This window comes from Helianthus annuus, chromosome 4 (genome assembly GCF_002127325.2).
Source record: "Helianthus annuus cultivar XRQ/B chromosome 4, HanXRQr2.0-SUNRISE, whole genome shotgun sequence".
NCBI classification, from domain to species: domain Eukaryota; kingdom Viridiplantae; phylum Streptophyta; class Magnoliopsida; order Asterales; family Asteraceae; genus Helianthus; species Helianthus annuus.
This window is the reverse complement of record NC_035436.2, coordinates 56,228,489-56,240,732: the sequence shown is the minus strand read 5'-3', so window position 1 is coordinate 56,240,732 and position 12,244 is coordinate 56,228,489. Positions and strand designations below refer to the sequence as shown.

At 38.7% G+C, this 12,244-nt stretch overlaps 1 protein-coding gene across 1 annotated transcript; it reads left to right on the top strand.

Annotated features, from left to right (window-relative positions):
* The first annotated feature begins 685 nt into the window (after positions 1-685).
* Positions 686-11,658, top strand: LOC110936463 (DNA-directed RNA polymerase II subunit RPB1). Its single transcript, XM_035988906.1, has 15 exons — positions 686-777; positions 882-1,031; positions 2,391-2,654; positions 3,873-4,172; positions 4,260-4,418; positions 4,541-4,702; positions 4,789-5,009; positions 5,100-5,241; positions 5,350-5,685; positions 5,807-6,093; positions 6,173-6,431; positions 6,970-10,028; positions 10,189-10,260; positions 10,540-10,593; positions 11,344-11,658. Exons 2-15 carry the CDS (start codon positions 948-950, stop codon positions 11,417-11,419), a joined length of 5,475 nt encoding a protein of 1,824 aa, XP_035844799.1. The 5' UTR covers positions 686-777; positions 882-947; the 3' UTR covers positions 11,420-11,658.
* The last annotated feature ends 586 nt before the right edge of the window (positions 11,659-12,244 follow it).

The following is a 12,244-nucleotide window of genomic DNA, read 5'->3' as shown; positions in this document are numbered from 1 at the left end:
ATCCAATTTCAAAAAAAAAAAAAAAAACAAACGGCTATACTTCCATTTTTTACTAAAATCCAACCAAAAATTATATATATTCCACATCTTTACACCATGTTCACCCACTAGAACTCATCTCTCTCTCTCATTTTTTAAAATATTCTTCCCTTTTTATAAAAAATATTCGACCATGGACCCCTTCAACCCGAACAACCCGACTTTGATAAAATTGCAAAATGACATCATGAAGAAGCATCAAAGTGGATGATTTTTATAAGTTTATGTTTTTTTTTTTTAAATTTAAGATTTTTTAAGTTTATGTATTGTTTTTTTTAATATTCATGAAAGTATTTTCCTATTTTATTTGCTAAATGTTAAAAAAAGTGGAAGATTTAAAAAAAAATAAACTAGTGAGGTAGGATTATCCTCTCATTTCCATTATTTTTGTGGGATAAGCCATTCTCGTAAAGACTATGATTTGCCACCTAAATGACAGATTATCTTCAAAAGGAAGGTTGATCACCATACCAATGTATCCTATAATTTTTTTTTTCACCCTATATCATCCATACTAAAGCCAAGTAATCATAGCTTTTGAGTTTTGACCATGAACAAATTCATACCTCCAAACCGACCTAATCACCCCAAAGGGGCATTATAGTCATTTCCCACTCCCGAACCAATAGCTAGGGCAGATCCAGCCTCATCCGCCTATAAATACACCTCTACCCCCTCATTCTCATTCTTGATGCAACGCGTTTCGTTCTCGATCTAGAGACCGAGCGATCCTCTCTAGTGAGTCTCTTAAACTAAAATCATGACAAATCTTCCAACCGTTAATTCAAACCAACAGATCAATTCAAATTCACAATTTTGTTGATTGTTCAATCGTTTTGCAGTATTTCAACTTTTCATAACCCTAATTTGTTCAAGAATTTCACCGATCTGAGTATACTGCAACAATCATGGATATACGCTTCCCGTACTCTCCGGCCGAAGTTGCAAAAGTCCGAGTGGTTCAGTTCGGCATCCTCAGTCCCGATGAAATCGTAATGAACAGTTTCCTTATTTCAGTTGCTCGTTTTTTAACCGATTTAGGCGAAATTCAACAAGTTGTTCGGTTTATTCTGTTGGTGAATTGTTTGTTAACGTTGAAACGAGTGATATTTGTTCGGTTTAACTTGATTTTGCTAGAAGTTATAGAGTTTATGAGGAGATTACCATTGGCGTGCTATATGTGTTGTTCTGTAGGTGTGTACGTTTAGAAACGACACGTTTTTGACTTGAAGTGAGGGTTTAAATGAGTAAATGAGACTTTATACACTTGTTACTGTGAAAGAGATGGTGTTTGGATACTGAGTTTTGTGTGAGTACAACATTTTAAATGAGGAAATGGAATCTTGTATGTATCTTTAGAAACATGTTTTTGACTTGCACCTAGGGTTTGCATTAGTGAATGAAGCTTTCTGCACTTGTGTATGTGAAAGAGATGGTGTTTGGATACTGAATTTTGTGCGAGTAGAACAGTTTAAATGTGCATTTGAATATATTAGAAACAACATGTTGTTGACTTGAATCAGGGTTTTAATGAGTAATTGAAACTTTATGCACTTGTTGATGTGAGAGGGATGGTGTTTGGATACTGAATTTTGTGTGAGTAGAACAATTTAAATGAGCACTTGAATATTATATTATTTTTAGAAACAACATGTTCTTGACTTGAAATTAGGGTTTTGTGTGAGTAGAACACTTTAAATGAGCACTTGAATATTGTATTATCTTTAGAAACATGTTCTTGACTTGAAATCAGGGTTCTAATGAGTAATCGGAACTTTATGCACTTATTAATGCGAGAGGGATGGTGTTTGGATACTGAATTTTTTTGTGAGTTGAACAGTTTAAAGGAGTGGATGGAACTTTCTGCACTTGAATTTTATGTGTATCTTTAGAAACGACATGTTTTGACTTGAACTGAGGGTTTGAATGAGTAAATGAAACTTTCTGCATTTGTTAATGTGAAAGAGACGGGATACTGAATTTTGTGTGAGTAGAACGTTTTAAATGAGTATATGGAACTTTCTGCACTTGAATTTTAAATGTTATCTTTAGAAACGACATGTTACTGACATGAACCGAGGGTTTAAATGAGTAAATGAAACTGTTGGCACTTGTTAATGTGAAAGAGATGGTGTTTGGATACTGAATTTTGTGTGGAACAGTTTAAATGAGTAAATGGAACTTTCTGCACTTGAATTATATATGTATCTTTAGAAACAACATGTTCTTGACTTGAACTGAGGGTTTAAATGAGTAAAGCATACTCTCTGCACTTGTTTATGTGAACTATTGTGTGAGTGGAACATTTTAAAGTTCATTTTGGCTTAATTTGTTTGGTTTTCTTGTTGCAGAGGCAAATGTCAGTTGTGCATATAGAGCATGGTGAAACGACTGAGCGGGGGAAACCAAAGGTAGCAGGACTTAGTGATCCTAGGCTTGGGACTATTGATAGAAAGCTGAAATGTGAGACGTGTACGGCTAATATGGCTGAGTGCCCTGGTCATTTTGGGCATCTTGAGCTTGCCAAACCTATGTTTCATATTGGATTTATGAAGACTGTACTCAGTATAATGCGTTGCGTGTGCTTCAATTGCTCAAAGATCCTTGCGGACGAGGTACTGTAACGCAAGTAATTTGATTTATTTGAGTTTATGTGGCTAATTACAAAGATTAAGAAGCTTCAATAACATGTGCATCATTCTGAATTTTGATATATAACTTGAATTGAAACATGAGCTCTGTTATAATACTAGTACTGGTACAATGCACTTCCTCTGTAAATTTGACTAGCTTTTGACTGCTTGAAGACATGCTAACATTTGCTCTGTTATCTAGCTTTTTACCTTCTTATCATCTTGCCTGTACTATTGTCTGCGAGTTAGATTTGACCCTGAGGACTGAACTTTGGTGCCAGTTTAAAGTGAAGCTAGTGTTTGGTTTGTATTGAGTGAATTTATTGTTGAAAATATAGATAAGGTTCTAGCTCTTACCATGTTTGGGATGAGCAACGCTGATAAGAGTTAATATGATTATTGAGGTTTGTCTTGTAAACGAATCATGGATGTGAACGGTGTACGCCAAACTGAGTTTTTCAGTTTGCATGCGCATAATTTCTGAAATATAAGCACATCCGTAATGGAGCGAAATGACGTCTACCTTTTACAAGTGCTATTAGTAAAGCAATTTTTTGTAACCTTTTCCAAGTGGTATACGCATCAATCTACATCTGGCATGTCAGGCCTATAATCTATATATGTTGTGTATATGTAGATGTTTCGGAGTCTCTTGGCAGATTGCTGCTATATTGATTGTCACTCAAAGGGCATGCAATTAAATGGGTATCATTGTGCACTACCTGTCCTGTTAAGTAGTTTCAAGTGTAAATAGATTTTTCTTCGTGACAATAAACGTACTATCTTTAATTTTATATGTTTCCATATAAGACGGCAAGGGAAAAGATATTGAAACTTAAGAGCTGAGAAATGTGCGCATGACTATTTCTCGCATCATACATATTGCTTGGAAGACTCGTTGAGAAAAATGCTGTATACTAACGTATATGGTGTTTTTCTCTTTACAAGATTTTTTTCCGATATCTGGATTTTCTGAAAACTGCTGACATCATGTGGATTTACAAGAACTTAAGTTGAGATTAGTTTTTGTTATTGAATCTCTGCATTCTCTTTGATCTTGTTTAGGCTGCATGCTCTCATATTTCTGCAGCTATTCGTCTAACTTCTAAGTTCTAACTTGTTGACCTCTCCACACGTGCATCCTTATGTTAGATAGAAGAAAATTTCTTACATGTACCCTCATTGTTTCTGCATCTGCAGGAGGATCATAAATTCAAGCAGGCTCAAAAGATAAGAAACCCAAAAAATAGGCTTAAGAAGATATTAGACGCATGCAAGAGCAAAACTAAATGTGACGGTGGTGATGAGATTGATTCCCAAAACCAGGACGGTGATGAGCCAGTTAAAAAGAGTCGAGGGGGTTGTGGGGCTCAGCAGCCCAAGATTACTATTGAAGGTATGAAAATGGTTGCAGAATACAAGCTTCAGAAGAAGAAAAATGATGACACTGAACAGCTTCCTGAGCCGGCTGAAAGAAAACAGCAACTTTCTGCAGAAAGAGTATTATTCTGGAACCTGTTATATTTCATTTTTCACATATTAACACGATGTGTTTCTTCCTTTGTAATGAACATCACCTTTCTCCAGGTTCTAAGTGTATTGAAGCGAATAAGTGACGAAGACTGCATGTTGCTGGGCTTGAACCCTAAATACGCTCGTCCCGATTGGATGATACTGCAGGTCCTTCCAATACCACCACCTCCAGTAAGACCATCTGTGATGATGGACACTTCAGCTCGGAGTGAGGCAAGTTTCTTTATCATGCTCACATATTTTATCCCCCCAAAGGAAAAATAGGAAAACTGAAAAAGAAAACAATGTCAGCATAATGTCCTTAACACCTACTTTTTTTGTCATGTCTGAAACAGGACGATTTAACTCATCAGCTGGCTATGATAATCAGACACAATGAGAACCTAAGGAGGCAAGAGAGGAATGGAGCTCCTGCTCACATTATCTCTGAATTTGCCCAATTACTGCAGTTTCATGTTGCTACATATTTCGACAATGAGCTTCCGGGTCAGCCAAGGGTATGCATATATCTGTTCATAATAAACTATACATGGATTCTAGTATTGTTACTTTGCCGTGACATAGAATCTTGATTATCCCACAGGCTACACAGCGGTCAGGTCGTCCTATTAAATCAATATGCAGTAGGCTCAAGGCAAAGGAGGGTCGAATCAGAGGCAACCTGATGGGGAAGCGTGTTGATTTTTCAGCACGTACGGTTATCACTCCAGATCCAACCATCAACATTGATCAACTGGGGGTACCGTGGAGTATTGCTCTTAATCTTACATATCCTGAGACAGTCACTCCTTATAACATCGAAAGGTCTGCAAAAATTTGGGAATGCTTTTCCTCAAATTTTTTTCCTTGTCCATTCTATTTTAGGTTTTGACTTCTGTTTTTCACTTGTATCAGGTTGAAGGAGCTTGTTGAGTACGGTCCCCATCCCCCTCCTGGTAAAACCGGAGCTAAGTATATTATCAGGGAAGATGGTCAAAGGCTTGATCTTCGTTACTTGAAGAAAAGCAGTGATCATCATCTGGAGTTTGGATACAAGGCATGACCCTTCTTAGAATATCTATTATCTTCTTGAATTTGTTTGTGTGTTCCATTGGACAGCTAGAATTGTCAAGTTGTCATCCTTGATAATCTTGTCATTGTACAGGTGGAGCGACACTTGAATGATGGAGATTTTGTTCTTTTTAATCGACAACCGAGTTTGCATAAGATGTCTATAATGGGGCATAGGATCAAGATCATGCCTTATTCCACCTTCCGGTTGAATTTATCAGTCACGTCACCATATAATGCTGATTTCGATGGAGATGAAATGAACATGCACGTACCTCAGTCATTTGAAACAAGAGCAGAGGTTCTGGAGTTGATGATGGTACCTAAATGCATTGTCTCGCCTCAAGCAAATCGGCCAGTTATGGGTATTGTGCAGGATACACTGTTAGGTTGCCGGAAAGTCACCAAGAGAGATACATTCATTGAGAAGGTGATAATTACAAGCATGTCAAGCCTTGCACACAATGATTCTTGAATGCAAACCAAACACGCCTAAGTGTACTTGTCCTTTTATGCTATACTTATGATTGTCACTACATGTGCATGTGCAGGATGTTTTTATGAACATATTGATGTGGTGGGAAGATTTTGATGGGAAAGTACCAACACCTACCATTTTGAAACCTAGACCCTTATGGACAGGAAAACAGGTGTTCAATCTCATTATTCCAAAGCAGATTAACCTCATTAGAACGTCGGCTTGGCATTCGGAAACTGAAACTGGGCACTTAACACCCGGTGACACTCAAGTTCGAATAGAGAAGGGAGAGGTTATCACTGGTACTCTTTGTAAAAAAACTCTTGGAGCATCCACAGGAAGTCTTATACATGTCATCTGGTTTGTTTTCTGGATTGCTTCTCATGTTTTCTTTGGTAACTAATTTGCATGCATGTAATCTGTGATTATAATATTGCAGGGAGGAGGTTGGTCCAGATGCTGCTCGTAAATTTCTTGGGCATACCCAATGGCTTGTTAACTACTGGCTTTTGCAACAAGGGTTTAGTATTGGTATTGGAGACACAATTGCTGACGCATCCACCATGGAAACGATCAATGAAACTATTTCCAAAGCCAAGAATGAAGTGAAAGAACTTATTAGGGCTGCTCAAGATAAACAGTTGGAAGCAGAGCCTGGTCGGACAATGATGGAGTCATTCGAAAACAGAGTCAACCAGGTATCTGATACACTTTCTGACTTTTTAATTGCACAATAAGCTCATCTTCATTATATAATGTTTGTAATTAAAGTTAATCCATATGTATTATCTGTGTTGTATTAATTAATGCTCTATACTCTAGAATTTTATTTAATAGTTAAAAAAATCAGTATATGCCATAATTTTAATTTTTCAATAGGCAGAAAATGTTTCTTGTCATACTTTTATAGCATATGTTATATAATGCGCCAGTTTTAATCAGTTATGGGTCTTTTGTTTTGGATTGCAAATACACGCTTTGTTTCTCAGACTGCTAATTGAACCATATCTATGTTTAAGCGTTTACAAGGTAGAAACTATGATGTAAAATTGAAATCATTTTGTGAAAACCTATGCCTCGTGTACACATTGCGTTTTGAGAGCACCTTCGCTCGGGCCTCAGCTTTCGGGACCCGTGGTACCTTGGGACGCCTTGCATCTTTTAAAATGAAGGCCACGTCAATTTGTCTAATATTTTTCTAAGTTCATTGAGTCATTCTCATGATTTTGCTTGCAGGTGCTGAACAAGGCTCGTGATGACGCAGGAAGCAGTGCCCAGAAAAGTTTATCTGAAAGCAACAATCTAAAGGCTATGGTCACAGCAGGTTCTAAAGGAAGTTTCATCAATATATCACAAATGACTGCTTGTGTCGGACAGCAGAATGTGGAGGGTAAGCGAATTCCGTACGGATTCATAGATCGAACGCTTCCTCATTTCACAAAGGACGATTACGGACCTGAAAGTCGTGGGTTTGTGGAGAACTCTTACCTACGAGGGTTGACACCACAGGAGTTCTTTTTTCATGCCATGGGTGGTAGAGAAGGGTTGATCGATACTGCCGTGAAAACATCTGAAACTGGTTATATTCAGAGACGACTGGTAAAGGCTATGGAAGATATCATGGTGAAGTATGATGGTACAGTCAGAAACTCCCTTGGGGATGTTATCCAGTTTTTGTATGGGGAAGACGGTATGGATGCAGTTTGGATCGAGAGTCAGAAACTTGATTCTTTAAAGATCAAAAAGAAGGAGTTTGATCGGCTTTATAAATACGAGATCGATGACCAGAACTGGAATCCCAGTTACATGTTGCCGGAGCATGTTGAGGATCTGAAAACTATCCGTGAGTTCCGGAACGTGTTTGATGCCGAAGTACAAAAACTCGAAGCTGATCGAGTCCAGCTCGGAACTGAGATTGCAACAACAGGTGACAACTCATGGCCAATGCCCGTGAATCTTAAACGTCTTATTTGGAATGCACAGAAGACATTTAAGGTGGATTTGAGGCGGCCTTCAGATATGCACCCAATGGAAATCGTGGAGGCTGTTGATAAGCTTCAAGAGAGGCTGCGGGTTGTTCCTGGTGATGATTTGTTGAGCATCGAGGCTCAAAAGAATGCAACTCTGTTCTTCAACATTCTTCTTCGTAGCACATTTGCTAGTAAGAGGGTGTTGAGCGAGTACAGGCTTACTCGTGAGGCGTTTGAGTGGGTTATTGGTGAGATAGAGTCGAGGTTTTTACAGTCTCTTGTTGCACCCGGAGAAATGATTGGATGTGTTGCTGCACAGTCCATTGGTGAGCCAGCCACACAAATGACCCTAAACACTTTCCATTATGCTGGTGTGAGTGCCAAGAATGTCACCCTCGGTGTTCCTCGTTTGAGAGAGATTATTAACGTTGCTAAAAAGATCAAAACCCCTTCGTTGTCCGTGTATTTGAAGCCTGATGTCAGCAAGACAAAGGATAGGGCCAAGAATGTTCAGTGTGCTCTTGAGTACACGACACTACGCAGTGTGACTCAAGCTACTGAAGTATGGTATGACCCGGATCCCATGAGCACAATTATAGAAGAGGATGTTGATTTTGTGAAATCGTACTATGAAATGCCGGATGAAGAAATCGACCCTGATAAGATATCTCCTTGGCTGCTCCGTATCGAGTTGAATCGGGAGATGATGGTTGATAAGAAGTTGAGCATGGCAGATATTGCTGAGAAGATTAATCTCGAGTTTGATGATGATTTAACCTGTATATTCAATGATGACAATGCTGAGAAGTTGATTCTGCGAATACGCATCATGAATGATGAAGCTCCCAAAGGCGAGTTGCAAGACGAATCTGCTGAAGATGATGTCTTCCTCAAGAAAATCGAAAGTAATATGCTGACAGAAATGGCCCTACGCGGTATTCCTGACATCAACAAGGTGTTCATTAAATCAGGAAAAGTTAACAAATTCGACGAGAATGAAGGATTCAAGCCAGAAGTTGAATGGATGCTTGATACCGAAGGTGTAAATCTGTTGGCTGTTATGTGTCATGAGGATGTTGATGCCTTGAGATCAACTAGTAATCATTTGATTGAGGTGATTGAAGTCCTTGGGATTGAAGCTGTTAGGCGGTCTTTACTGGATGAGCTTCGAGTGGTGATCTCCTTTGACGGGTCGTATGTAAATTACAGGCATTTGGCTATATTATGTGATACTATGACATATCGTGGTCACCTTATGGCTATCACACGTCACGGCATCAATCGGAATGATACCGGGCCAATGATGAGGTGTTCATTTGAAGAAACAGTCGACATTCTCCTCGATGCTGCTGTGTATGCAGAAACTGATTACCTTCGCGGAGTTACCGAGAATATAATGTTGGGCCAGCTTGCTCCTATAGGAACGGGAGATTGTGCTCTGTTATTAAACGAGCAGATGCTACAACAAGCTATTGATGTTCAGCTCCCTAGCTATATGGACGGTCTCGACATCGGAATGACACCTGGCCGCTCCCCAATCACTCCTTATCACGATGGAATGATGTCGCCGACTAATTATCTTCTGAGCCCGAATCTAAGATTGTCACCGTTTAACGATGCACAGTTTTCACCTTATGTTGGCGGGATGGGCTTTTCTCCGGCTTCTTCACCTGGATACAGTCCCTCTTCTCCAGGTTACAGCCCTTCGTCTCCTGGCTATAGCCCTACATCACCTGGCTATAGCCCTACTTCACCCGGTTATAGCCCTACATCACCTGGTTATAGTCCCACTTCACCAACGTATAGTCCAAGTTCCCCTGGCTATAGTCCAACCAGTCCTACGTACTCCCCGACTTCTCCCAGCTATTCTCCCACCTCACCTAGCTACTCCCCCACATCTCCCAGTTACTCACCCACGTCACCTAGTTATAGCCCCACATCACCTAGTTACAGCCCTACGTCTCCTGCCTACAGCCCGACATCCCCAGCATACAGCCCGACATCCCCAGCGTACAGCCCGACCTCCCCATCCTACAGCCCCACTTCACCATCCTACAGCCCTACCTCCCCATCATACAGCCCCACCTCTCCATCCTACAGCCCTACCTCTCCATCCTACAGCCCCACCTCACCTGCTTACAGCCCGACTTCTCCTGGCTACAGTCCAACTTCGCCTAGCTACAGCCCAACTTCACCAAGCTACAGCCCAACCTCACCAAGTTACAATCCGTCATCTGCCAAGTACAGCCCCTCTCTTGCTTATTCCCCTAGCAGTCCGAGGCTGTCACCTTCAAGTCCATATAGCCCGACGTCACCTAGCTACAGGTAATACATGCCATCATTTCACACTGTTGCTTAATGTTTTTCTGTAGGGTTGATGAGTTGGTTAACTTTTCTTTTTCTATTGTGGATCTGTTATTTGATGAACTTTTCAGGCATATTGGGTCTTTCTACATTACTTTAATTTTATCTTTTCTTATTGCAGCCCAACATCGCCATCATACTCTCCAACATCTCCATCTTACTCGCCGTCAAGCCCTACTTACAGTCCCAGCAGGTATGTCTATATATCTCGTGTTTCTCAAGTATTTTTGCAAGCACTGCAATCTCTGATTGTCAAGTCCAAAGTTGCCCAAAGTTATATTCACTGTATACAACCCGAAGTCATTTTTACCCAAATGTTCAGATTATTATCGAGTACTATCAATTTGTCATCACACTTTTTATATGACACTAATTATTAATAAAAAATTAAAATTTTGGATAAAAGTGTTTTGTTCATTTTGTTCAGCTCTCATATTTAGTGTCATGACCTTGAATATGTTTGTTTCTGCAGTCCTTATAACTCTGGTGTGGGCCCTGACTACAGCCCAAGCTCACCACAATACAGGTGACTTCTCATCTCAATCTTTTGGTTTTCATTTATTGTTCATGGTGTTATAAACTTGTAATACCGAAATACTTTATAATCCCTGATGGTATCCCCTGGATTGGGCTTATGGTGGGCCTGAGCTTAGGTAAGCCTGGCCCGTAGGGACCTATTCAGTCCACATCCTGTCCTTTATCTCATCACTTGACTCCTAAGAAATGCAACTCTTGAACTAAATATTGTTTTTAGAAACATTTATCTTAGATAGGGCCATAGGGGGTAAACGAGCCGAGCCCGAGCTCGCCTAAGCTCTAGCTTGAGTCTTTTAGAGATTCATTTCTAAAGCTCATGCTCGGCTCATTTATTATCTTATAATTTTTTTATCTATATTTATAATTACAGTTTTTCTTATGTAACACATTATTATTTATCATAATTTTACATATATGATAATTATTATATAAATTTTATATAGATAATAAGCTTGTTTAGCCCCCCGAGCCTAGTCAAGCTGATATGTGAAGCTCGAGCTCGGGCTCGTTTATTAAATGAACTCCAAATAAGCTCGAGCTCAAGCTATGGGTTGATTCGAGCAATTAGGGAGCCAGTGAGTAGCTCATAAGCGGGTTGACTTATTTACACCCCTGTTCTTAGAATGTGGCCTACAAGTATATTCGAATTAATAAATTACGGTCTCAGGCCAAATTTGGCATGTGTTGGGTTTATCATATTGTTAGTTAACTGTTTTGTGGTTTTATTTATTTATTACAGTCCAAGTGCTGGGTACTCGCCAAGTGCACCTGGGTATTCGCCATCATCAACGAGTCATGATGGGTCGAGGTCGTAGGGTGAAGTTGTAACAGTCCATTCAGTTTTTACATGATGGTGTACGCTATGGTTTTGGGAGAACTCTAGACTTTTAACTTGTTTGGTATAAAAGTAAGACCAGACTATTGTTGTTTCTCTGTATGAAAGAGTCGAATTATATCATGTTGGTTAAGACTTATTAAATCAAATCATATATGTTTTGTAAAATAATGGTTAGAGGACTCTATTTGTCTTTATAACATATTTTTTTTAACAAAAGATTGTTCATATTTAATTTTATATATACTTTATTTTTTGATTATTTATTTACCATACTTTTTGTTTATTTCTATAGTAAAGTATTTTCTTGTTTAAAAACTGCAATAAAATTTTATATTTACTATCTTTAGCACTCGGTTGTACACTAATTTATACATTTTACTTTTTGCTTATTTCTACTTTATTTCTGACTTCTACAAAAATAAAAATATGTTTGTTAAAAGAAAAGAGAGCCAAAAATTCAAGGTAACGTTTGAATGAAAAAAAGTAATAATCATTTATGTTTATTTATAAAACATGTAAGGTAAGTGAACATAATTAAACAAAATGAAATTGATGTTAACCCATGACCTAATGGTATGGTATGGTGCTTGCTTTTCACAAAAATAGTGTGAGTGCAAATATTTTACAAGTGCAAGATTATGTAGTATTTAACATAACTACCTAACATATTGAAATAAAACTTAATATAACAAAAAACAAAATATAGAACATGATAAAGGCTAACAATAAATAACACTTATCATATGGTTGTACTACCATATGATAGTACCTACCATATACGTAACCATTGGTGGGTACATAT

Coding starts and splice junctions, on each gene's coding strand:
- LOC110936463 (XM_035988906.1), top strand. CDS start 948: ATGGATATACGCTTCCCGTACTCTCCGGCCGAAGTTGCAAAAGTCCGA. Junction 5,010..5,099: donor ACTCCTTATAACATCGAAAG/GTCTGCAAAAAT, acceptor CACTTGTATCAG/GTTGAAGGAGCTTGTTGAGT. Junction 5,242..5,349: donor ATCTGGAGTTTGGATACAAG/GCATGACCCTTC, acceptor GTCATTGTACAG/GTGGAGCGACACTTGAATGA.